At 38.1% G+C, this 27935-nt stretch overlaps 1 protein-coding gene across 1 annotated transcript; it reads right to left on the reverse strand.

The window, feature by feature from the left end:
• Positions 1-1454: 1454 nt before the first annotated feature.
• Positions 1455-27574, reverse strand: LOC145765590 (sodium/myo-inositol cotransporter-like). Its single transcript, XM_082577425.1, has 16 exons — positions 27441-27574; positions 26918-26989; positions 26349-26513; positions 24638-24742; positions 19810-19915; positions 18617-18697; positions 15203-15357; positions 14924-15007; positions 14008-14143; positions 12823-12930; positions 11146-11296; positions 8243-8411; positions 6956-7171; positions 6637-6728; positions 5957-6015; positions 1455-5850 (listed from the first exon to the last, which is right to left on the reverse strand). Exons 1-16 carry the CDS (start codon positions 27531-27533, stop codon positions 5651-5653), a joined length of 1992 nt encoding a protein of 663 aa, XP_082433551.1. The 5' UTR covers positions 27534-27574; the 3' UTR covers positions 1455-5650.
• Between the last annotated feature and the right edge of the window lie 361 nt (positions 27575-27935).

Below are 27935 nucleotides of genomic sequence, written 5' to 3' on the forward strand. Positions count from 1 at the left end.
ACCCCTTAATGGATTGCCCCAGCCTAACAAAGTAAATAGTTTTGGATAGCTTGTTTCCTCCTTTTTGCAGCAAGATGGTTTGTTGGGGTTTGTGGGTGAAATTTTGTGTGTAGATTTTTATTTATGACAAGAACGAAAAATGCGATTTTGTGTTGTTTTTTTTTTTCTTTCAGCCTTTAAAGTTTTTGCAAAATGCTGTGCAGTGCTGGATTAATGCTACTGTAGACGTAGAGGTGGTTTTTCGCGCCGTAGGCGCAAAAATTTTTTTGCACGCGGGCCCCCCATCAGCTAAATCCGGCCCTGCCTACAATATGGAACTATCAAATGGAGATGCGGCGATGCGCACCCACAAAATACTTCATTTGGAACCAAATTATGCAAAATAAGGTATAAATAAAATCGTTACAGAAGCAATTGAAATGAAAACGAAATTACTGCTTTAATGTAGATTCTACTCATAGGCTAAACTAGAAATAAGCTAAGCCAATTTATGTTTAAATTTTGTAATAACTACCAGAGAACTTCAATGATCTTTTCACACGTATCATCCATACATTCTTATAACACTAGACGCTAAAGTTCCAAATAGCTTTAAAGCAAATACTCAATTATTTCAAAAGTTTACAATGCATGGGAATCAAGGTATGGGACAATTTACCACCAAATAAGTTAGGTATAAAAAACACATGGAAAAAGGATAGGCTACTGTTCTGCAAAAAAATACTTCTTCAATTAGCAAGAGCTGCAGAAGCGACAACCACTAGGCCACGATTTTGTTTTTTCATATCTTTATCCTGCATTGCGGGAAAGCAGACTTGAGCGCCATGCATCGGTGTACGCCTTCCGACGTACACCTGACGGCAATGTCTGTTTCCGGTTATCTACTTTACTTATGACTTAAATTTGGTACTACCCATTACTCGAAATCGATCACTGGGTAGAGGCAATTATCGTAAAGTTTCTTGCCCAGAGAAACAACAGCAAGTGCGGGTGACTGGAGTCGAACATGCAGGCTCTCGACTGCGACTTGCATTTCTTGCGCAGGCTATTCTTTTTTTCTTCATCTTGTTAATTTGCCATTTTAAAAACGCAACACTTGCTTTCGTATGTCTGTTTGAATGAAAGAGTGCAGTCTCGATAACCTCCTACACCTTCATAGGGCTACGGCCTTTCGCACCCTTTCACTGGATGCTGCACACACACTATGCTTTTTATTATATTTAGGCTACGGTACGTTTTGTTTCGCACCCAAACAAAAATAAATCACCCGCGTCCACATGCTCAACACCGACCGTGAGCATGCAGCTGTGTCTTAGCAAGACACTTCAAGAGATGCTTGAAGGGGCATGAAGGTTGCTTTCTTGTCCACTTAGTAAAAACCACTTAAATAAATCTTTAATCACTAGTTATCAGTCTGGATTTTAAAATAAAACATCGTAACCTAAAAGTTGTAACTTATTAATTTTATTGAGCAAAAAATAAGCTTATTACATCGGGAGCTTTCCCCGCGTTTTGGTTAAATTTTGGACAGATTGAAGCAACAGCATTGACATCACTACTGCAAAATTACAAGTCAAAAAACGCAAATAAATTACAAAGATTTTCACATTTAATTCTATTGTTCCTTCTCTGCAACTACAATCAAACCCACCTATAAAAAGTATGAGAGAAAGATCACTGTTCTGTGGTTGTGCAATGTTACTTTTATGAATTTCGACGACAACCAAGGCTATTCAGACAGCAAATCAGACGTTTTTTCACATTAATTCAACCTTTGTAGACGTTAAATCAATGAAAAAAACCACTGATTTGCTGTCTAGGTATAGTAAAAAAAAGTGAAAAAATTTAGGAAGCAAGAATTTTCATCTTTATATGGTTTCAACGCCTGAAGACGTCTGGCCGCTGCCAAATGACCTTGTTGGCATGAATTACGTGACCAAAACGGTAGCAAGAAGAGTTGGGAAACAGTGAAAAAATGCTCGTTCAACCGCCGACATCCACGTTCACAGTTGTGTGAAGTCGTTGAACTTTGAAAACTGATAAAACTTTACAAAACATAAGCACACGGAACCGTGACGCATTCGTTCATTGTTTTTCTGTCAAGAACTTTGCAAGTGGTTTTCGGTGCAACCTGGTGATGGAATTTGACAAATAAATGTTTCTGCATTGACCTTCTTGATGGTGTGGAAAGAATGTAGGCTAAGACGAAGTTTTGAATAGAAGTTAAAGGAAAATACTTCATCGATGACGTGTCAAGTCACAGTAAGCAAACTTCCCGTCATTGTCATTTATCAGATTAAACAAAACCAGACTGATCTATGAAAGTTGACATTAATTGGGCAAGGAAAAAACAAAACAAAAAACATTTGCACCAAAACAACGCTTTTAAATGTTTAGTGAACGAAAAAACAGTTTCCAGATAACTTTGGACACCAAGAAGCACATGGCGGATACGATTTGCATAAATTAATCAACAACCTGAACTGGAAATATATTGCGGAATAAATATTTGATAAAGGCGGCGATGAGGCAATAGGTGACGTCACAGAATTGCAGCTGACACTCTCAAGTGTAACATAACGTCACGACAAACTAAGGAATTTTGCAAACCAGCGTGTTGTGACGTCAAAGCCAAGCTTTGCACATACAAGACATATGACGTCACCACGTGTCCGAACGAAATGGCATATTAATGATGTCATAATGATGAAATGCAGCACTTGATACAACACCGTTGCGGCCACTATGATGACGCCACTAAGCCGTGAAAAACTATTACACGGGGTTTACATGGTTGCTGTGAGCTGGACAACATCGTGTAAGCCATAAGTAACGCGCATATGAAATTGAGACTCTGAACTTTTGAACTAGAGGCGTGTTGTCACTTGTTCTTCGAGGCCAACTACTCGACTGAAAGAAATTCGTTGGATCAAAAATGCCATGCATTTCAATCATCAAACTAAAAATGCTTTGGAGGGATACAGTTTAATTTGGTGACTCTGTTCCGGTTTCTTGAAAAGTTGGGAGACCACACATACGAAAAAATTGACGTTGCAAAGATAAGTTAAAAATACCGTCAAATACATAGAAGTAAAAAGGTAAATTGAATCACTATTATCAAACTGTAATCTTGTATCAGGAGATGCGTTTCAAAAGTCACCACTAAGTTTAAGACACAAACTGGGTTTTACCTGAACGACTTAAGAAAATACAAAAAAGTTTGGTAGTCGCTTCAAAATGACAAATACGAAATAGCGATGACGTAACGAAATAACAGTGTCACGAGACCATTCACATCTCATATTTCGCAACATGCGATTACATTCAACATCTCAGACAGCAAACTCTGAAGACGTTGAATCAATGATGACTGATTTTGCTGGGATGCCTAACATTGGAGGTTTTCGGATTATGAAACTGGTATGCCACCCAGAGGCAACGATAAAAGAGATTTTGTAAAATTGAATGTTAAGTTAACAGATGGCCGAAGAAACAGGGCTGTGGAGTCGGGCAAAAAATATACGACACCGAGGTTTTTACCTGGCCGATTCCGGCTTCAGTGTTGCTAGAATTTAAAAAAAATTTTGAACTTTTTTAAAATTTAATTTCACTTAAGTTGTGATCGAAATTGAAGCGGCATCTCTCACGAAAACTGACAAGAACAAACACTTGTATTTTCCAGAAAAGTGTTAGAGCGCAAAACGGTGATTGAAACAATATTTAAAAAAAAAATTGCAAACAAAATATTGATTGTTCATTTTTTTTGTATCAAGCTGGAGTCAGCCTTTTTTAACGACACCGACAAAGCCAACATCTCCACAGCCTTGCAAGAAAGTACGTTTTATAGACCATGGCTATTAAATTAAAAGTATAGCCACCTGATATTTTGCTAGTACGTAATCAATCTAATTTTAACCTAAAAACCTTACAAAATACACAGTTTCCTGTGAAACAATGACAAGCGACCTGCAATTGATGATGTTAAGTTGCGTAAATTTGCGATAGAGCTGATGTGTGGTAATTGTGATCAAATATTGGCAGAAGTTTAGCGGCATTATGTAAGGCAAATAATGATGACACAAAAAATGATTAAATACAAATGCGATATCTGCACAACAGTTGTGCGTTTCAAATGGGTCGTCAAGATTGAGCAGCGCTCTGCAGAAGATTGAATTAAAATTGAATTTGCAACGAAAAACTGCTTCAAAAGAAAGGCTGACTTTTCATTCAAACAAAACATGTAAAATAGTGGCTTTGGTACTAATGAACTTTACTTCCCTCAGTGCCCTTTCCTTTTCGCAATATACTACTGTACATTCTCGATAGTGGTGATCAATCGAAAGCCCCTTAGCCGCGGAGTCGAATCAGGACCACCCGATTAAGAAACGTTTCATTCACTGTTCACTTCACCAACTACCCAAGACTATTTCGGATGAAGATTATACGAATTGTAAAGTATTGTTAAGTTGAAGACACTTTGCTTATACGAAAACGAATTGGCGATTTTAAGAAGAACTAAGAAAGCGATGGTGAGGGCAATGTGCGGGGTAAAGCTGACGAACCCAAGAAATACCAAGGAACTTATGAACTTGCTTGGGTCGAATGAGAATGTTGATAAATTGGCAAAGGCAAATGGAGTGAGGTGGTGTGGGCATGTTTTGAAAATGAAAATGGTGTTTTGTGAAGAGCGCTGGAGTTGCGAGTGGATGGTCGTAGAAAACAAGAAAGACCCAAGAAAACGTGGAAAAGGCAAGTTCAGGAGGAAAGCAGCAAGGCCGGCTTGACAAGAGGACGCTTTGAGGTTTAGACAGATCGATGTGGAGGCATGGTATGAAGGCGATTGCGGCACGTGGAGCTGGATCCGGCCACCCTCGGTAAAGCGGACATCAACGGATTAAAACTGGCTTACTACTACTGGGCGTTAAAACTATCCACCAGGGAAGCCAAACAGCGGAGTCGACATCACCCAACACACTGAAACGTTACGATAAATTAACAGTTTAAAATTTAGTTTTATGTTAATTTCAAACTCTATAAAAGAATTGACAAAAAAGCATAGAGTCTGCAAAGGAACCGTTCAACAGTCACATGCAATAAATAGTAGAAAAACATAGCAATATACAAGTCTTGTTTCTCGGCAGCCGATTGTGGCAAGAATTGACAGCGATAGACAACGTGTTGCGCCCATGAGGCTGGGCTCGTCAGTATCGTACCACTAATTCTGTCGCAGAATATCAGCCACCGCCTTTACCACTCAGTTTAACTCTTATCAAATTGCTCGCAATATCGTAGGTTATGTGGAGGAAATCATCTATTCTCACTGGCAGGCGGCTATGTACTTGTACAGCACTAAAAGTAGGTACAAGAAGGCAAGGAGCATAAGCGGTAAAGACGATCACACACAAAGCGCGCGCATGTCAGCTTGCAATAACACGACGCAATATTGTTAAAATCTAATATAATCAAAATAAAATGCCGGTAGTAGCACAAATCGGAGCGTTTATTTTGAAGAAATCAAAGATAAAGTTCGAAAAAATCTCCCTGCGCATATCAATGCAAGTAAAGGTCTGTATACCTCTGTGTGTGATAAAGCCTGTGTGTACTAAACATCAGAGTCAAAATGGGTAGGTGACAAAGCAGCACGGAACTTTTAAACCGACCAGAAGATGTAAAGCGTAGCTCCGCAAGCGATGATCACCACCAAGCCAACCGACAAAGCGATGCGATCTCTTCTGCTCTGTTTGAGAGTTGGAAACGTAATTTCATCGTCCGGCGTCGCCTCCTCGTCGCTGAATCCGCACACAAAGTAGACAGCGCGTCGACCCAACGCTCGCAAGCCACACTTTCTTTCTGTGATGTCATGATGAATACGGACATTCAGAAGTAGGTTATGTGCAAATGCGCAAACACACAAACGTGATAGCTACACACAAAACAAGCACATGGTAACACGTACCTTCATCCCCGATGATCTGGACTTCGTTGCTGCCAAATTCTACTGAGCCGTTTTTGTTGCTATTGAAAACAAATGAAGGCGTTCTTAGAGATGGCGCTTTTTTCTTAAAGATTTATCAGGGGTGGTTAAATTACAAACATTAATCGATTAATGGAAGAGGTTAAGGAAAAAGCTTTGACAAAGCCACAAGACAACGTTGTTCTTTAGCTAGTATTACGCCGGTCAAGAAAACCTCCTTGAATGATTTTAGAATATCACCAATTCACCATTGAACGGTGCCACCGGCAGGTGAAGGAAGCTCTCGCATTCACTCATCATAATCCATCGTCGGTTTGTTCCCCACTAGTGGGGGTGGCCGATTGTTTCCGCGCAGCAATTGTTTTTATCCCTTTTCTACATTTCACCCTGTCCCTTGCATCTTCCTCCTTCAGTCACTGGCTCGCATAAATATTTGTAAACAAAACCTAAGTAACTATGATGCAACAAAGTTATATGAGAAACCCAGACGGCTCTGTGATTAGTCTCAGTCGTCCCCTAACCAGTTGAAGCCTAACTGCAGAGAAGTCAGCTAATATAGTCACTAAGTCAGTACCAAAAAAGTCCTCTATTTCATGTGAAGACAACAAAATACGGAAGCACGCCACATCAAAAACTAAACCAAGATTCAAATCTATACGCACCTGCCCGAAGTTTGATTGGATATTTCTATAAGTTCCGCCTTTTCCACACGAGGAGGAAGTTTTTTCCGAGTCCAGAACGTCAATCTTTGGACCTGAAAAGTCAATGTAAAAATATCAATTTTGTTCTTCATGGCCATTGGTTCCGCCTTTTAGCAAAGTTTTATAAACAAAGCACTGAAGTCGAAAGCATCAAAGATAAATTGATGTAAATTCACCCCATAAAGTCCATTGGAGACAGAAGCTTTCGTAAACAAAAAAGGTATCTATGCCTGTAAAAGCATCAAAACAAAAAAACTTTGAAAACAAGTTTACAACTTACATGGACGTCATCTAGCTCAGCGGTGAAGTAGCTTACGACGGCGGCTACAATAAGCGTCACAAAGAAGAGCATGGCAGCGTAGTACATGTAGTGGAAGTCCTTCAGGAAGGAAGGCCGGTTATCCTCTTCCCCACAAATTGGCTTCGAGTAGAAGAATATGGTGAAGAGACGAGCGAGCCCCAGGGCACTTCCACACAATCCTCCAAAAAATGCTCCCTAAAAAACGGTTATTGCAAATGAAGTGAGGACTTGATTGATAGATATTAATCCTCGGATTGAGAAAGTCTCCCGTGAAGCATATTTTTTAGCATTTTTGGCATACTTGTACAATTTGGTTTGAACTATTGACACACGTCAGGTCATCGGGTTCACAGCAAAGTCGGATCAATCACATAGTTTCAAGTTCAATTACATCACCAAAATTTATATTAACATTGTCTTGAAATTTTCAAATTACAATTATAATTTCTTCCTTGTTTCAATTACTTCCAAATGTAATTAATTACACGCTTTATCGGCTTTAATTACAAAAATTAAATGATTCAATGTATATGTTTATCGATGGTTTTTATAGATTGATAATATTTTTTGGTTTCGACAAAGACAGTAATAGGATTGCATTTGATAAAGATTAGGTTGCGAAAATTGTCTGAGGCAGTAAGCTCCTTTTCAGGATATAAAAGTTACCAGCTGCAGTATTGAAAAAAGCCTTTATACTGAGGCTGATGTTAGACCTTTGAAATATAAATATGATTAGGACAAAAATTTGTTGCAAATGCGATTACAGTATAATTACACAACAACAAAAAGTCTTAATTACATATACATAAAAATGTGTAATTAATTGCATTCAATTACGATTACAATTGCAAGTAATCTAACTCTGGTTGAAAGCAAAACTTTTCCGCTAGTTATTGAAGTTTATAGAATTGTATTTTTACAGATATACGGCAGCTCTTTTATCACTGTTAGAAATTTCCGCTCATATTGTTGCCAATAAACTGTTGTAAAAATTGAGAAAAAACATTAATCTTCAGTGTAAGATGCCTTTCTTGGACCTGGAAGTTTCGTACAATTCCTTGTACAAACTAAAATAAACTTTACTTGCAGTAATTTCAATTACATTTTACTCGCACTAAAGATGAAAACAGTTTAGTCTTCGAAACGTTTGCTAAGCATGGGTTCAGTATCTACATTTTGGGCTCTTTTTTATTAGACTGACCAGGCGTTCCAACCATTTTGCTCCTTCTATATTACAGAAAAACACATTAATTTACATTCACTTACCTTTTCGGTACACCTAGGCCACAAGATGCCTATCATAAAAATGGCAGCTATTGGCGGAGAGATGTAGTTGGTGACTTCTTGTATGTAGAAGAATAGCTGACCTCCTTGAAACTGAAGAATAATTGGAACCCAGATGATGCTGATGGCAACAAGGATGACAATGAAGACTCTAGGATCAAATTAACATGACGAATTAGCTTCAAAATATAATAATAATTAAATTTACAGTATATATGAAGACAAGTAAATGGACCGTATTTTCAGTTAGTAGATGCGGGCTCCGTTTCGGATTGGGTAAAAGATGAATTCCACGCCAACTCTAAAAACGATTCTTAAAGTTGCCGATTTTCTGAGTAAGTGATTACCATCCAGTATTTGTAGACCCACATGTCAGTCTGTCGCGATTGTCGTGCAACACTTTGCGCACCGTTTGGTTTGGCTGTAATTGTGTAACATTGACCGGACGCCTCGAAGACACACAGTGAAAGATTTTGCATGATTGCGTAGGACTCAGTTCAATACAACGTAGTGAATGTCGTTCGTTCCGAATCAAATTCATCGGTCAATCAAACAATATATATCACCAAAAACAAATCAACAGAGAATAAAATAATTGCACAACAGCTTTTGTTACTTGTCTGAATATTGAGAAATAAAACAAAGTAACTTCAGTGGGTTTAACATGATGTATTACATACACAAATATAACATAATTAAAAATAAACTCTAACGTTTTTGACACGTACGTGTGTCCTCATCAGGAATTACATATCTGCAATATACATAAGATGAAAATTGTAAGGTAAATTAGACTTTGCATTATAACTGTAACTGTATACTAACGACACTCCAGACTGAAAAGCACAAACTGAACGAGTGACACAGGAATGAATGACTAACTGAACGAATGACACTTGATTACAAGTAAATTATACGGTGGAAAACAGATCACATGAGGTGTAAACTACAGGCATTTGACAAACAATTAGAACACACACAAGAGGAACGATGAGCCACAGGCGAATAACTGCCGGTTGAGAGACGGATTATTACGTTTGATTCTTAAGGCTTCCATGATCTTAGTCTGAAATTCAGATCTGCCTCGAGAGCTGATTTTAAATTGGTCGATCGAGACATTGTCAGTGCACGTTTCACAAGAGGCGACGTGCTCTTTAATTGCAATTTGGTTGTTAAGTGCTCCCCAGCCCTTGTCAACAAAAGTCTGGTTGACATACCAATGTATGTCTGGTGACCAATGTATGTCTGTCTGAATATTGTTGGCAATTTTCGTTTCACACACTCCTGATAAATAGCTTGAACAATGTCGCAATCTATTTCTGAAATGAAGTGACAAACTCGATCCAAACTTATTGTGACGAGCTCGACTTCTGGAAGCAAATTCATCTACAGCGAGATAGAGAGAGATTCCACGTAGTCTCGATGTGTATTCAAGCTAGCCATATCATTTAATCTGTTGCTGTGCTTATGTGTACTGCAAATACATTTTTCAACGTACGCAACACAAAATAATATTTCTCTGCTTCGCATGCAAATCTGGAAAAAATAATGAAAGTTTTTATTGCAGAATACAACTTGGTGCCAAGTCTGCTAAAGCGCAATTTCTTCGCTGATTTCAGCAATATAGGACGGTTCAGCTTCAGTCGGCTAATCCGAACAAACAGTAACTGACGTTTACGCATAACTTCTGTACTGTAAAACACCAATCTCTATCGTGGTCGTATGAGCCCCAAGGCAAGGGTATCCTGATACCACCCAAACACTGGAAGGCCACGAGAGAGGAGCCAGTCTTTAGTTTGGTCATCCAAGACACGCATGCCTTCTACTCCGTTAGGTAAGTTGAAGATGGTACACTCGTGCTGCGGTCTATTCCTCAGCACTACATTCGCAAGAAAAAGAGGCCTTTACTGCATGGTTGAGAAGAAAAGTCTCACCGCCATATGAAGACGGTTGAAGCTCACCTAAAGTGCGTAGAGCAGAGTTTATGAGCATATGGATTCACGCGACTCTACTCGCTTAGAAATCCAGGTATCCTTCATTGTCTTGAGACGTGGCCGAGTGCTTAAGAACAGGATGGTGGACACCGTAGTACAATCTCGACGGAGGTTCGATTCCCATTCAAGTCGTAAGTTCGATTTCCGCTCAAAACAACATGGATGTGCATTATGCACCACAACTGATGATTCATGATGATATATCATAAATGATTCAAACAAGGGCGAAACGCGAGTATGTGTCTTCCATTTTTGTTCGCTCGGGGACTTGATGACTCTACGAATCCCCACATCTATATAAATGCTTATGTAAATTGTATTTATTGTGTGTTACTGTGAAGCATGAAAAAGCATTTGACCATAGTGCATAGTCGCAAGTCATAGTTGCTAAAAATGTTAGACCACATATTGCCAAAAATCGTAACAGACATTCCAGACAACCTCGTGGCTTAACGTTAAATAGATGAGCTAAAATTGCCACAGCACGAACCGACTCGCCACGTTTGCTGACATTTGGCGAAGCCGACTTTTTGGACAAAGGTAGCCTGCGCATTCGCAAAAACAGTGCATAACCGGAAGTTTTTTGAAAAAGTTGATGCTTTTTAAAATAGTAACAAAAAATCGAGGAGGCCCAGATATATCTCGCCCCTCTGTTTCAGACTAGAGGGGGCGCCGCCCCACTGCCCTCTGCATAATCGAAGTCTATGCTTACGACTAGAACCAAACTAACAATGTTTTATGTTTATAAACACTAAATGCAATCGTCCTGATACCAAGCGTCGCGTATGCTGCAAGGAGAAACGCGATCGTACTTTTATCAGGAAACTGCTTTTCATTTATAATTGCTGTTCCACCCATGGCGTCAAACAAGCCATATGGCGTAACAATTACCGTCCGACAACCATCAGTTCCTTCCTGGATGCGGATTTCCTCAGTTTTTTCCAGATATCGAGCGTGAATACAGTGCTGGCGCTGTTGAAGATTGAATCGAGATCACTCATGAGTGCAGCTATCATGACAGCCATCATCAGTCCACGAGCCCCTGGCAGTAAATGTAACAAAATTTAACAACACAATTGGCCAGGAAAAAGATGAGTCAATATAAAATATAACCTTAGACCAGGGCTACTCAACTGGCGGACCGCGGTCCGAATCCGGACCTTCTGGGTGTTGAAGGTTGACCTCGGGCTTCTGGAAGAATAACCTTATTGCCACATTTTAGGGCCTCTTTAAACAGATTTCCATTAAGGAAAAACAATTTTTTGTGATTATCTAAGGAGCTGGAGACTTCGCCCCCAGACACCCCAACGCTTTGCCGTATTCTCTGATGTGCGATCTACACAGCTACACTACAAAGAAACACAATACATTTTTTCCTTTTTTATTTCTTTGTTTGTGTCAGACAAAAGTCCAAGTCGTGTTACATACTACCTGAAAAGTGTTTCGGTGCTCGTAGGTTACTGGTTGTTTAATTTTCGTGGTTGCATATGAAATATTCACCGGACCGCAAAAATATTCAACTTGTCAAAATGGACCTTTGCAAACATTAGTTGAGTAGCCCTGCCTTAGACTTAGAGCAGAGCTTTAAAAACATCTGCTGCAAAACAAAGCTGTCAAATTACTCATTGCCTAATTAATTGGTGTGCTTACAAGCATGCAAAGCAAAGTGTTTAAAGTTGCATACCCATTGCCCATCGTGAAAAATTGACGATACTTTGTTAGACTTTTCAGTCTCACAGCACAGTGCAATCTCCGAATAATATCAGCCCACTTAATACAACATGAGCTTTGAAACCCTTTCATTCAATAATATAAAACGTAGTAACGTTGAGGCAAAAACCCATCTTTTTTTTTCACTTTAAGCTGATTTGTCGGGTGGAGAGTTAAATGAAATTAAACCTTCCTCCCAACTACAATTTCATTATCACTGATATCAGGTTCAGTTCAATAGCCACAGATACTAACAACTAATACCAGACCAACATTAATCAACCGTTTATGGTTCGCAAGAGAACGTTACCGCCGATAAACTTGGTATTGTTTCATAAAAACGGTGTTTACCAGATATGAAAAACATGAGAATCGTGTGCAACTACTTGACTCCTACAGTAGTGGAAAAATACATTAACAGTCTACATGGCGGCGGCATTCAGTCGATGCATCAACTCGAATTGCGCAAAATAATCTCATCCTTCGAAGAGATGGTTTCACAGAACTACTTGTCACCTCGTCAAGAAACAGGCTGGCAAAATCAGTCTTCGTGACATTGAATCAATGTTTGCAGGAGTTAATATACCTGTGATGAATGTAAAAACTCGTCTGCATAACTGATTTCTAAGAGCTCTGGTACGACGCTCGAAAGGGCATTCGTTCGACACTGTTCAAAAGCATGCGGCTGTGTCTTTGGCAGGACACTTTGAGACATACCTAAAGGACAAAGGTAGACACGAAGATTGGCTTCCTTGCCTTCCGTCTACTTAATCTAAATCTTCAACCACGGAGCAAAAGCCTGCATACGACAAAAACAATAGATTGTAGAAGCTGAGAAATGCTTCTATCATCACCAACCTGAAGGCATGATGCCGAGAACCAGCTTCGGATAGGCGAGGTTGGTGCAGCCTGCCTCGCTGCCACAAACTTGCTTGCAGTGGTCCCCCGGCACACAAACCAGTTCGTCTAAAATCGTCAAGACGTGAAACTTGTGGTGTACGTTCACAAAATATGTAGATTGTTGTCGTAGTGAGACAAACACACACTTGATAAACGTGCACAACGTTGCTGCGAAGCGGAAGATTGGTAACATTTCCTAATGGTTTTGAAACTTACTTTGGTGCAACGCGTTATGACAAAAATTTTCAACGTGTACGACGTATTAGAAATAACAAATCAACAAGACACATACTGACAAAGTTAGGTTACATGATACAACAAACAGCAAATGCATACAAATTTAAAATGCAATGACAATATTGATGTTTCTATTGCTTGTCGTCCGACCAAAGCCAAGTAGCATCCGATGTAGCTAAGAAAACTACACTAAAGTATATATCATATATGCATGTTTGTTTGTGCTAAAAAATGACGAGCAGCTGTTTCAGCGATACTGCAACAAGAGCGACGCTGAGCCGTGCATTTAAGTGCAGCAGATGTCCTCTTAGTCGTCATTCTTAGTCGATTTCCGATATATGGCACTTCACCGAACCTTACCAAGTAGCACGGATTATAATACCTTACCACACACAACCAACTGGCTTAAAATTCTGGACCATTTTCAGTCGTAGAAATGAGCTTAGTCCAAGAAGGTTCAAGTTTAATTTTGTACAGCTGACACGGGGAGCCATTTGCCTCGGCCCACACTCATAATAAATTAGACATGGGCAACGTAACAATGATGTAAGCAAAGTTTCTTCAGTTTCACAAGAATTCGATTGAAAAATTACAACCCTGCAATAACTTTGTGATAAAGTAAAATAGGATATGCGTAGCACAACAGATAACTGAAATCTTTTTTTCAATAAAGTCTCATACGATATCTCAGCAAATCAAAGCGATGCACTGCTGCGACTCAACGCGCAGCTTGAAAACGATTGGAGCTAGGGTTGTTTGTTATTGATTGACTTAGAAAACTGTGAAGGTATTGCGAAATTCGGTCATACAAGCCACAATGAATCAAATCGATGCTCAAAAATGAGGATAAACAACAATCGATGAGAAAATCGTCCTGTTCGCGTCGAGGTTTCACTGCTAACTTACCAGTAAATAAGATTCTTGAAATCATACCGGGCATGACCATGATGTATATGGGAAGGATCTTAATCATCCCCGCCAGCAAAGTGCCCCCCTGAGCGTGCGACAGTGACTTGGCCGCCAACGCCCGCTGGACGATGACCTGCAACAAACAAGAGTATTAAGCGCATTGCGGTCAATCTTTTCAAGCCCATCTCGTTTGTAAAGTTGAAACCAACCGTTTACAAAGCTTTTTTATACTTGAATATTAATTTCACTATTTTGAGGGAACACGTTTTGAAGTCGTTATTTTGAAACCAACTGTTGTAACACAAATTACTTAGATCTGGCAGAGAAATAGCTTTATTGGACTTTTAAGTAAAATAAAAAGTAAATTCTATCCCAAGTGATGTAGAATTTGTAACCACTTAGTATTATTTGTAGGCCAGACCAATCCATGGCGACAATACACTACTCGGCAACTACTCTGCGAAGTAGTAACTGGGTAAAGTCAAGAGTCGTCTGCGTTCCGCGGGTCACTGCAATTTGTGGTTGGTTGAGGGTTTGAATTTTCCGTTTGCAATGATGTGTTCCCAGCTAGTAATGTTACCATTTTTACATCGTTTTAACGTCTAGTGACGTTGAAACGGCGTAAAAACGGCAGCTTTTGCTGGCGGGTTGTTGCCCACACACTGATCATTCATTAGATGCCACCGTCCTCCCTGTTGTTAAGTTTTCGTGTTGTACTTACGTCAGCAAAGCTAACTGGGCTAACAAAGCTAAGTGAATGATATGGGTTGTCAAAAGGATAACCGGTAGGCATCTAACACGATAGTAGCAGCACGTACATGAACAATTGAAAATGCCACAACTATTGAATACTAGACTACTCGCTGCAAGTTTTGACTGTAATCAAAATATTAAGGAGAAAAAAATTGCTTACCTGGTCTGTACACCAGTACCATATCGACGAGGGGGTCTGGCCTAACAGGAACCCCAACCAAGGCATTTCCTCATCTCTGACGTCCTGGGAAATATTACATTTGCATTTGAGCAACTATTATGGCTGATTTTATCAAAAAAATAATAACACCGAATTCCATTCTATAAAAATATTTAAAAATTTTAATTTTATATTTTCAGTCCATCATATCATCATTGTATAACCACAATTCATACATGTAACAGCAAGGTGAAAAGTATAAAATTTCCATTAATGCACCTTTAGCATGATAAAAGACTCAGGACTTGGGCTTGGAATACAGGGGTTAGATTGATTGATTGTGATGTTATAGCTGGTGTATGCTAGAGTGAGGTTGGGCGAAGTAGCCATGTACTTATCCTTCATCTCATAGTAACCTCCCACCTGAATGAAACCTGCAACGTAATCTGCTGTGAGCGACAAAGTTGTCATTCTCAGGTAGCAAAACCATAGAATTTTGCTGACTGGGTTAGCTTTACATTGATTTGAGATTATATCTATTCAATCGGGTAAATCTTTTCGGTTAACAAGAATAATAAACATGGCATTAAGGGTACAACCTGCGCGTGCCAGACACCGGTGGGATTGTATTGGTGAATTATTTTCTATGCAGTCTGCCAACCACTGAGCAAAGCTCAAAGACATGATCAACTCGTTCGTTTCAAACACGAGCATATACTGTATAACCGGTTATCCATGTTAATTCCCTATTATTGCAATGCAGTTACAATTCACGTCAAAGGAAGGTAAGTACATTGAATCGACGAGTCAGAAGTGCAATTGCTATGAATATGAACCCAGATAGCAAAATCCGTCATGGATGTTGCTGTCTGGGAGGTAGGTAAACAGATTGAAATACTTGGCACTCATTTAATGTCTGGAGATTTTGTGATTAGATACGTAAAGCATAAACAATACCGGTACTTCGATTGAACGATCTTTAATACACTCTGACCGATGTAACCAGGGTGAAAAAAATTGTTCTAACGTTTGACCTAACATCTTATTACTGCAATCGTTTCAAAGGTAATTGAAGAAGTGCGATTAGGTGTTTATCAGCTGTAAAAACATAACAAACATATCCCAAAACTAAGAAAATGAGAGAGCTGCTTTCCTTTACCAAGTCCCCAGATATTAAACCCGTCATTTTTACACAATGTTACACATGAGGGATTTTGCTGTCTGGGAATCTACACCCAGTCTGTGACACACCGTGGGAAGGTGAAGCACTGCTTTTAACAAGGGTTTTTTTATCCCGTTTTCAGCTACAATGGGATTGTTGGCTCGCAAAAGTGATTTCCAATCCGCTATCACTGTTGAGTTTCAGCAATATTTCAACGCAAAAAGAACGGGATTATTGCATGGAATGTAGACTGATAACATCACAGCTCAATGTCACAGTATTAATCAAACAGGAGATACAGTTTTGATAAAATAACCTTTTTACAAACTGGTTCTCGGAACGCTAAGTGCCTATGTTTTAGTATGACCAGAGCATTTATCACACGCCCAGAAACAGTTTCGTAAAACTTTAAAAACTCAATAAAATCAAAAAGCAATCCAACAAATAAATGCCCTTGAAAGCAAATCAAAAAAGCTAAAGTACACAAGCCTGTACAGTGTACAGTTGTAAACAAGCCGCAACCGACAAGCGCATGTTAGCAAGCAAGCAAGTGACAAAGTAAAAAAACTAAAAAACAAGCTATCGCCGTGCGTTGAGGAATGAGGGACGAGGGTGTGCGCATCGCAGTGATATGGCTCGTCATAAAAGCGGCAATAAAAAGATTAAAGTACAAACAAGCATGGCCACCTAAAGACATGGCCTGATTTGTCACTTTGCAGAAATTTCCAGGTTTTTCTAACTTTGGGCAAACGTTCAAATAAATTTTTCTAAAAATTAGACTTTTACGCTTTCTTTATTCTTTTCCCCAGATGACACAATAGGTTTTAACATACTCACATGTTGAAAAACAAAGAAAATTCGATTTCGAAGATTTTAGACAGACTGTTAATTTTCAATAACAGTTTGATTTTGCGTTTTTCAACTTACTTTTTCTCATTTGCTACTGCTTCCCCAAGGCAACAAAAAAGTTTTATGTCATTAGGAAACCGCAAAAAGTAAAAACATCTCAAAAAATGTCAGTCAAGCACTAGCAGTAGCTGTAATCAAAATCTGCAAAATGTGACAAATCAGGCCGAATCTCCAGGTGGCCATGAAACAAGTAAGCGTAAAGGAACCTAACCTCATAAATATAGTACGTGCAAAACAAAACAAACACTTTGAGTACCTGCACAGTATTTCTACACACCCAGAGCGCCAGAGGCTGCTTCAGCTTTCGATCACACATTTTTAGGTAGAACTGTGCCATAAGCAAAAAAAAACTAAAAAAGCTGACATATGTCATAATAAAAAGAGAGGTATGACTTGGGTCAGAACTGCATCGGTACAAGAAAACTTCGAGTAGTCGAATGGGAAAAATAATTTAATTCAAACATAATTATAATTAGGCTACAAACTACAGGGTTTAACATTATTTCTCAATAAAAAATACAAGCTAGGCTTTTTCGGTTTTCATGCAGCTCTCCCAGCGACCTAAATGTGCAGTCCATAGTCCATACGATAAGCTTAATTAAAGCTAGAAATAACTCAACGCTTATGCATTCATCATTGTCAGTCGCCACAACGAATATTGTCTTGCTATCGTTTTGGTTGTCCGCCACGTGTTCTATTTCCTTTACCTTTTGTGAAAATTTTGCGGATTCCGAATTTTGCTCTTTGATACTTGAACATTATTTGATCACAAAAAAATACTGAAATCATACGCAATGGCATTGACGCGATACTGATCACTAACCAATGTGGAGCTTGACAACAAACATTTGATGGAAATTGATTAATCGAAAAGTGTGGCTACCTTGGTTTTGCGTGGTGGTTGGTAAGTGCCAGGCAATGCTAGTAATGCGATCGCTAGAGAACAACCATTAACCTTGATAACGCAACGATACAATGGCAGGTCGCTGTCGTTTGTACTGTTTAACTGTTGCAAAGAATAGAAATTGCTTTTCAAATTTTGTTTAACAACGGTATCCGGTGAAAATTTAAGCTCATAGAAAACAGCTCCGAATTATTGTTATCACGTACAAAAATCGAAGCTGCTATATATTATACAGTAGAGTGAGGCCTACCACAGTCCACTACGCATCGACTGACCTGCCGAAATAAAAGACTGACCTTTTCACGCAAAACAAAGCAAATGAACGCTTAGGGTCAATATTTGAGTCACGAAGGATGAATAATGTAGTGGCAGACTTTTCGAAGTCAAACGGCAGAAGTCAAACTTAATGCCGTAACTGTGGCTATGCATTGTTGCGTCTTCTCTGGCTGCGCCTTTCACAGACAGAGATAGCTGTAAAGACTTTACCAACATAACAACCACAGTGCGAAGGACATTTCAATATCTCAAGTACTTGCCAACTTTTAAAATTACGAGTATTTTAGACCAATGGTTGAATCAGTTGCTTCAGTTGGATTGAAAAACAGACACCAGTCCAGACATAACCTCATTTCTAATGCCATTTAGACGAAGTAAAGGCAGTCATGGCTTGCTTGTACTTCTACTGTATGTCCCAAACCATTTCGCCACAAATACCTACCTTGTATTGTAAGATAAACCGCCCCTCCGACCATGAGCAAAGCTTGGATAGAGTCGGTGTACATCACGACTGTGAGACCCCCTGCAATCAAGATAGCAACACGGCGCTGAAGATAAATTGATTAATGTCCGAACATCAGTCATTGAATTCGAGCAAAAATGAAAGTAATTTGATAGGTGAAGCCTGTTGTTAATTCCGAAATAGTCAATCTATTTACTAACTTTCCCGAAGGAAATCTTGACAGCGGAAAGCAGAGAATCGGCATCCCATCGTCAACTAAAGGGGTAAGATTAAATAGTCTAACCTCTCTGGTTCGATTCTAGCTGATAGGAATGGGGTGACGTTTTCATAAAGCAGCTAGAGGACAAACTCAGGGTAACACACGCATCAGTTCAATAAGACAACTTTAGACATTTCACAGTTGGCAATTCTCAACAATGACCCGCCCATCACCATTTTAGTTTTTTTGATAGTTATCAGTATCACAATATGCCGTAATTTTGTTTGATTTCGAATCCATTCAGCAGTTTTTTTGTCTCGCCATGTTAAATCCATCATAATTCGTTCATGTGTTTTTTGCATTGATTTTAGTTTAAGAATACTGAAAAGTTTGGGTGTTCAACTGTTCATCAGGACAATTATCGTTTCTGGCACTAGTTGCAACGTTCATCTGATGAAATTGAAAGTAAAAGCGACAAGTAAACAAGATGGTTTATTGCTTCACTGACGTTTCGCGCACTATGACAATGTGCATCCTCTGAACGTTGCAACTAGTGCTAGAAACGATTTAGCTTAAGAGTTAACTTTCTTGTAAGGTTCTAAGTTTTCGCGCCATATGTAACTGTTGGTAGAATGCATTGGTCGTTGATTTGTTTTTTGAGAAAAAGGGGTAATTTTAACTTAAATATTGAACTTGCTCTGCGGAAGGCTTGCCGACCAAGTGATATTCTTTTTGCTATTTCATTTTCTTTGCTGAAGTTAGTTGTAATTTTTTGATCAACTCTTTCGATTGTTATTTCAAGTGTAACATTAATACCTGTATCTGCCAATCTATTAAACATGACTTTTGCTTTGTTCATGTTCATTTGAAAACCAACTTTCTTGCCATGTTAAGTTCTTTTAGTAAAAAATGTGAATATCTACAAACGTTGAATCAATGTAAAAAACGACTAATTTGCTGTCTGAGTTGTTACCTGTTACTGTGAGCACGCCAGTGAGGCAGACAAGAAGTGTCACTGACAAGTAGAGTGGCCAGCCCATTGCCTGCTGAATGAAGAGAGCTCCTGAATATAAGTTGACCTAGGAATAAAATTGTTTAGATTTATATGCAGTAGGCTTATGTAATTTAGACATATGTACAATACTACTGCATCTGTCATTGGCGCCGACTTTTCAAAATACCTTGGGGGGCGAGAAAGGTGATGACGTCATAACCATAACGCTGTTTTACTCAATTAAAATAGTCTTTGTTTAAGCTCACTGTTTTGTTTATATTGATACCTAGGTCGCAAACCGAATTTATTAGAACCGCTGCTTGAAACGATTCAAAGTTTTACGCATGCAGTACGCCTAGTCTTAAACATTTTGATATTGTTAGCTCATAATTGGAACAGTTGGAAAACAAGCCGATTCATTTCCTTTTCGTGCGAGTGAAAAACAACGATCAAGAAAGTTAAGTTATCGAAATAAAACGCTTCAAAAAATCATGATCTCAAGCAGAGTGGATAGTGGAAACCCGTTATCAGTTTTAGCTGGTTTTGTTAATTACTTACCTTCAAAGCGTTAACAACGGCAAAGTGTTTTCTCTTCTGTTTTTTATCGAAAGTCTTTAGGCTATAGTCTTTTATCGGATACGGTAGTGCAGTTTTCTCATAATTGTTGATGCTAATAGTGTGAAAATATACACATCAATACCATGCTTAATGAAGCAAAACAAGGATGACAGTTTTGAAAAATGCAATTTTTCTTTAAGCTGTATTCACGTAATTGTTCTTTGTGTCGTAGTTAGAGATGTAAAAAAACGTTTTTTTTTGTTTTAAAAAAAAACGACCTCGTTTTTTTTGTTTTTTATCGTTTTTTTTTTGTTTTTTATTCGTTTTTTTTGTTTTTTTTACCTATTTTGACATTAAATGTCACAATATGCAGCAATTAGGGTAAACTCATTGCTATAGCATCTCTTTCAACAAAGAAACAGTCTCATAACTCGTATAACTTACTTTAAATCAGACTATATGTCTGGTATAGGCCTATTTTTTCATTGCAATTTTGTAGGTCCCAAGTCTCAACACACGAGCCATAAAGATTTCTCACTGTCTCAAATAGTAGTAACAGTGTCCTATGGTTGGCACATCTCAAGTATTGTCTGTACTTTGGTCGAGCCAGTTGTTAAATGCAGTACCACACTCGTGTACAGTTTCGAAGCCACCTGGGATTTTGGTTAATGGGCATGTTAGGACCAGGTGGTCACTGGTCAGTGTCCTGTTTTTCTACCAAAGGCACTTTTGAGCAGCACTCCACACCTTTTCCAGTACAACGTCAAGAGGTTGTTCCAGTTGATGTGCATTTGGTGCAAATTTGATGAAAATCACACAAGCGGTTCTCGAGTTATGAGTGAAGTAACCTTAGCCACTAGGTGGCTTCATAGATAAGGAGCAATAGAAAATGGCAATATCTCAAGAACCGCTTAACATATTTGGATAATTTTTAGCTCTACCCCATGTTTTCTGGGGTGGGCTATCTGTTTATGAACATTAAAACAAGTTTTGGCGACTACTTTTTGAGATAAAAAGAAATTAACCTCTTGTCGTTACGCACCAATAAAACCATGATGCGTAACTTTAAAAAAAAAATTTTTTTTAATCGGGTAGAGGAAAGATTGATGAAAAGTTTGGCAAAAGCAGTGTAGTGCTAAAGCCCCAACTTTTAGCCCAAATCACATTTAAATGAAGTGAAAGATGGAAACATTTTGTTGTTTTTTATTTTCCCTGAAGAGTTTAATAAATACTCCTTTGTGATGTCATAGTCATGTTTGTTTTCCCTTAATCACACCATTGTGCTGTCATAGACATTTATAAAAGAAGTATGGTTGCACTTATCCATCCAAGTTGAACTACTGTAGTTTTCAGGACTTTGAGACTTTAGCACTTTTCTGTTTTTGCCAAACTTTTCATCAATCTTTCCTCTACACAATTAAAAAAAAAAATAAATAAAGTTACGCATCATGGTTTTATTGGTGTGTAACGACAAGAGGTCAATTCTCACTCCTTTTTACTCCAGCGTAGTTCCCAAATAAAATAAGTTTTCATCTTTGAAGTTTGTTTTGTATCTTTATCCTGCATTGCGGTAGCCTAATATGGGTAAAACTTTATACTTGTCAGGAAAAGTATTATGAAGCATTTATTCATTATGTGAACACTGAGCAGTGCTGAAAAACTCCACTTTAAAGGGAATTTTTTTTCATTCAGGGTTGGTAGTTATTAGCAATAGGTAACATGGGTGGTGGGCATTTGAAAGGAACATTAACCTAAACCTTTTCTGACAAATGCACTTACTTTTGACAGCTAAAAATATCAGTGATAAGATCTCTTGCATTATGTCACAAATGATCTGCAGGAAGCATCAATGACAAAGTGTCTAAGACCTTTTACAACACACGAAAAGAATACTTCTGTTTCAACATTTATAAAGCATATAGGCTACATCGTTGTTAAGCTATCAGTTAAAAAACATGTTTAAACAAACTATTGGCAATAGCTTGCATTAGTAAATTACCACAAACAAGGTAATGTGTGTTCTGAATACTGCCATCTTGTTTTTGCCAAAATTTCGTCAACCCATTGAGTGTGTACAAGACTAACCAGTAGGCCTACCGGTATACTACCATCGTAGGCTACCTTCCATAAAGGGCACTTCCATAAAAGGAAAAAGAAATTAACTCATCTACATTATGTCATGTATCAAATTGCATTAATTCAATGTTTGTCAGGTCTACTGCCACAAACATGCCTGAGAATGAAAAAGAAAGTGAAACAACGTAGGCTATAGGGCTATGCAAAAACATATGCTGCTGCCAAGCACACACACTTAGGAATTTCAGCACACCAATAAAAGCAATTTTAGCCTACTAGTTTAATGTTTTTCAAGAGCACTATAATGAAACTAAGCTGCAAATTGTAAAAAATTTGCAAATTTTCCAGAAAAATATGAAAAAAAACAAAAAACGCGTGTTTTTTTTGGCCCAAGTTTTTAAAAAAAAAAAACGGTTTGTTTTTTTTGCATTTACAACTCTAGTCGTAGTTTCAACTCGATAAAGTTTGCTAAAATCGATTTCATGTTTGAAGCAGGCCTTAAAACTCGTGTTTTTTTCCGGCAGCCATCGTGGCCTACCGAGAGCTCCTTCTCGGCGGCCAACTCTGCGTGCTTGGAGGCCAAAATACAAATAACGATAGCACAAGTAAATAGAATTAAACTTGCAACAATGCCAAAATGTTGTTGAAGACTGGGCGACGTCCTGCTATAGAATAGTTGTACTACGCAATAACTGCTTTATCGGGATAGTAATCCGGTATTGCGGGACCATCTAATCATTCTAATGACACTAAATTGTTTCAACTGCATACCGTACCGCATTTCATAAAACCTGACCATTTATACCGTTACAATGTCACCATTGAAGGTGTGAAGTCACTAACACACAGCGGAAACATTTCTAAACTCTGAAGACACGCGTTTTCCCCACGGATGTCAACTAACCTACCCAGACAACAAAATCCGTCATTTTTACATCGATTCTACATTTGCAGTCGTTAAATCAGGGTAAAAATGACGAATTTGTTGTCTGGGTAGTTCTCCTTTTTAACAACGATTCAATGTCCGACAAAATTGAATCGACATAATAACGACAATATTGCCAGCCGATGTAAATTAGAACTTCGGATTAACACTTTGTTAAAATAAACGTCGTCGGGAATTACAAACAAGACTTACAGCGCTGGTGATCGCAGTTGGATATTTTCCATGCAATAGCAAATGTTTCCGCACAATGCAACAGTGGTGATTATGACGCGCTGACCTAATTCTGCATCACTGATACTAGATACTTTCGACAGTTAATCCAAGATCATTCTATTGCAAAATTAAATAATTAGCTAAAAGAAACTGGCGGCCAAATTGGCCGACTGAGGAGGTAGCACTGGCGGTCATTCAAGCACTACTTAGCGGCCATGGCCGCCGGCTGCTTTAAGGCTTGTCGAAGACACAGAAAATCTAACGGCCGTTTGGATAACTCGTGAAATGAGAATAAACATTCAACCTCGCATTCGCTTTTTCGCTACCACGCGTTTTGACTTTGAAATTGCTCCTCACGCGCGAGAAGATGAGCACTGTGTGACTGCGAGCGTGCGTGCCCTGCGCATCTCAGTAGTAATTCAAGTTCCAGAGAAAGCCATGCGATCAGCTGCTGTTTTGCCGGCAAAAGCTGTTTTTCGCTTTCGGCATTCTTTTAAGTCCGTTTAAATGATCTAAATCTCCTTCGCCAAGTATTTTATCTTTGAAACACCACTTTTTGCATTTGGCCATTTTTGTTGCCCCTCAACCATAAATTTACGGGGGGCGCCGCCCCCCGGAAGTCGGCGCGTATGGCCATTGTATTGATTAAAAAATGTTCTGCCAATCTCTTTTTAAAACTATGACTTCAGGTACCTTTCATATATAAAATACAGCCTTACACAGCACGAAGTTGCTGTAATAATTTCGATAAAACTTAACCAAATAAAATATGATTGGGAAAGTTAAATAGTTTCAACTGCTTAAACTTTTCATTACTTTTGCAAACGGGTCACACATGACCACGTGGTTCGAATGACGCCGTGAAGTAATGGAAATCAAACAAGATAAAATCACGTGAAACATCAAACGCTGCTCAATATCCTAAACATCAACGGAAGCTGGTGTACCAAAACCATGTTCTACACTTGAAGAGAATAAGTTCGAACCTTCATAACAACTTGTAAAACTACTTACAGATATCTTTGTCAGACAATACAAGATGAGCGTCAGGATGGCAAGGTACACGCGCAGTCTGCTTCCACCAAATCGCCTACCCAAGTACTCTGGCATGGTGCATATCTAAGTACACTTAATAATCAACAGTAAATATGTACGTACTTGTATTGTGTAATAGGCAGGGTTGCAAGTCGATAATGAAAAAAGTAGGGGATAAATCGATATCGATAGTCAAACAAAAAAGTAGAGAAATATCCGACTTCGATAGCCTCCCAAAACAGTAGAGAATAAAGAATAGGCTAATCGATACTAAACGCAATTAAAAAAAAATAAAAATCAAGTGTCTGATTTTATACTGCCTACCAGTGTTCCCTCTAAGAATTTAGCCAGGGGGACAATCACCTGGCTGGGTTTATTTTCCAACTCCTCTAAATTTGAGTTCTCTGCATGCAGTGCCACAGTGGTTCCCGAGATATCACGGTTCAAAGTGAATCCTTTTACCCACACTATTTAAGTGGTAACATGATATAATGAATATTTTGTATTGAACAGTGTTGCCACAAAAATATTGTGGGTAAAAGTGTTCACTTCAAGATCAAAATATTACATTTACATCAAGACTTCATGATCAAAATATCCTACACGATATTTAGTGCAGAGCAACAAGCTTTGCAGTAAAAAACAAACAATTCACATCCTAGGCCAAAGAATGAATCAACGATTTTCAATCTTAGTATCTTCCTGCTCAATCATGCATAACTTCAAACAAAATGCTTATCCTTTTAACTCCGCTGATCGGTATTGTTCAATTATTATCGTTTTTCTCGCATAAGCGTCAAAATATGGTATGATATCTTTGTCCATCGTATGTTATTAAATATTAAGTAGAATTAAAGGCTTGAAAAAAGTTGTAAAACGATCGACTAAAGAATATCAATTCAGTAAAAAAAAAGTAAAGAAAAACCATAAACAATATTGGCGGAAAAAAGAAAAGACTTGGACGTAATCGATACGGAAAAAGTAGAGAATAGCACGATTTGGAACCGATACTTGCAACCCTGGTAGTAGGCTACTCTAGAAATAACATGCAGCACTTGCAAATAGTGCTCAATGCTGCAGCAAGCAGAGCCAAAATATTTACAGCAAAAACTGACAAGTACAAGATCTGTGCTAGTGCGCCGGTATCTAAGGTTTCATGTTACAGAAGATCAACGCACCAAAACCTAGTGGGGGAAGCTCTGCAGTAGATAACAATCAAGTGGAAAACTAACAAATAAAACGAACTCGGTAACAATTCTAATTTCTCGTGTTTTTTTATTTTTGCAATTGTTCTTTTAGAAAAGGATGTTTGTAAGCAATCAGTAAAACATTTAAACACTGAGAGTTTGTAATTTTGCAGCCCAGAATAAACGCAACATCTAAAAGTAATTAAGTTGACCTGTATCGAGATACTCAACTGCAGACTCTTTAATTAGTATTTACTCAAATTATATGATTCACACAATTGCGTTGAAACTAATTCAATATATAACAACCTTATTAGTAGCCTTCCAGTTTTACTTTAATTTTTACAGTTTCTTTATGATATAACATTGAAAACCAACCTTACTTGAAAAAGATATAAAGTGTTTGAAAATAGTGAAAAAAAGAAAGAAAATACAATAAGTAAAAAACAAACTGTTTTAACATGTCTCTACATGCCTCAAATGACTACATCAATTGTACTCACCCCTGATGCTATGTACACTGGAATGAAAACCCATCCAAGCAATTGCAGAAGCATTAAAGCATTGAGCTCCCATGCTCCAACTCCAATCCCCCCAGATGCCCCCGACCCAGCAAGTCCCACAAAGTGTTCACTTCCAATATTGCTCACAAACAAAGAAGCACCAACCTGTAACAAATTTCTATTTCAAGTGACTAAAAATGTTGAATATCAGCCATTTGTTAACTGTTTCTGAACTGATAGCGACTGACATTTAAAAAACAATGTATTATAGGCCACGGCCCACAATGCTCAATTGCTCATGCATGGAAGGATGGTTAAAGATTAAATTATATATAGGCTATTTCTTACAATGAAAACAGTACAATGAAGACATTTTGGCTGAACTAAATATCGGTTTTACTTTATTAAAAGACAAATAGAATGTGAAAGCAAACTGACTTCATTAAATCAACCTTAACCATATTCACTTCAACTACGGTTGCCTAATGCCTATGGAATAAAGACTTTGATGCTTCTTTTTATGCAAAAATCATCATTGTGAAAATCAACTTCACTCATAGTTTTCTTACCATAAACCAAGGCATACTGCGTCCAGCTAAAAAGTATCCTTGAACAGTGTCCCGCTTGGATGCACAACTTGCCTATAAAGAAACATGGGAAGAAATTCACCCATCATTTTTAGTTTGATAGATCATAAAGCTTCAGAGTAACATAAAGCAAAAGCTGTTGTTGGTAAATCTTGAGCAGAAATGAAAGTATTTCTTTAACACGACTTTAAAGTGCGAATCGTAAACATTTTGCTAAACCATAAACAGTTTTTTTACACTCAGCACACTTCAAGAATATTAGTCATTAGTTGCAAGTTATTATTGGCACTCTATGTAGTTTGTTCAGGTCCATGGCATTTATCCCACCACTGTCCAATGTCATCATGTAAGAAAGCAGCTACCATGATGTTATTTTGCAATACAACAACTGAACAAACTCATCGTCTTGGTGAAATAATTGACATCAACTGTATGACATAATAGAGTTATCAGGAGTATGTGAAACATGAGATGCAACACAAGATTACTTAAAAAACAAACTTACATATATACCAACAACCATGATCAAGAAAAAATATATAAGAACAACACACAAGTCAGCAACACCCAACGACTGTTTGAAACTGAGTGTCTCCATGTCTTCAATAGTATTTCTTTCTGCAATGACTTTTAAGTATATATAGCGAATTTGCCAACTATGCAAATAATTAAATTGCAATTTTTCTAAAAACAAATGACGTGAAGTGTAATCTTGATTATTGGGCTATTGGCACTATAATTTTTTAAGTTGTGGCCTATAAAAATACCAGAAATGAAATTTCAACTCATCAATGACAATTTATTGATTATTATACATTTGCTATGTTGTAATTTGTTGACAATGTGTTCATGAAAACATTATTTTTGGGCTATGCTCGTGAAAAAAAATGAAAGGTATATACGGTATACAAGCAAGAAGTGCTTTTATGGTTCAGTTATTTTTTAAATATTGCAATGCAGCATCTGCAGTTCTGTATGATTTAAACTACCACTGTCTGCT

The sequence above is a fragment of the Aplidium turbinatum genome, chromosome 2 (genome assembly GCF_918807975.1).
Source record: "Aplidium turbinatum chromosome 2, kaAplTurb1.1, whole genome shotgun sequence".
NCBI lineage: Eukaryota > Metazoa > Chordata > Ascidiacea > Aplousobranchia > Polyclinidae > Aplidium > Aplidium turbinatum.

Coding starts and splice junctions, on each gene's coding strand:
- LOC145765590 (XM_082577425.1), bottom strand. CDS start 27,533: ATGGAGACACTCAGTTTCAAACAGTCGTTGGGTGTTGCTGACTTGTGT. Junction 8,412..11,145: donor GAACTGATGGTTGTCGGACG/GTAATTGTTACG, acceptor ATTTGATCCTAG/AGTCTTCATTGTCATCCTTG. Junction 5,851..5,956: donor CCAGATCATCGGGGATGAAG/GTACGTGTTACC, acceptor ATGACATCACAG/AAAGAAAGTGTGGCTTGCGA.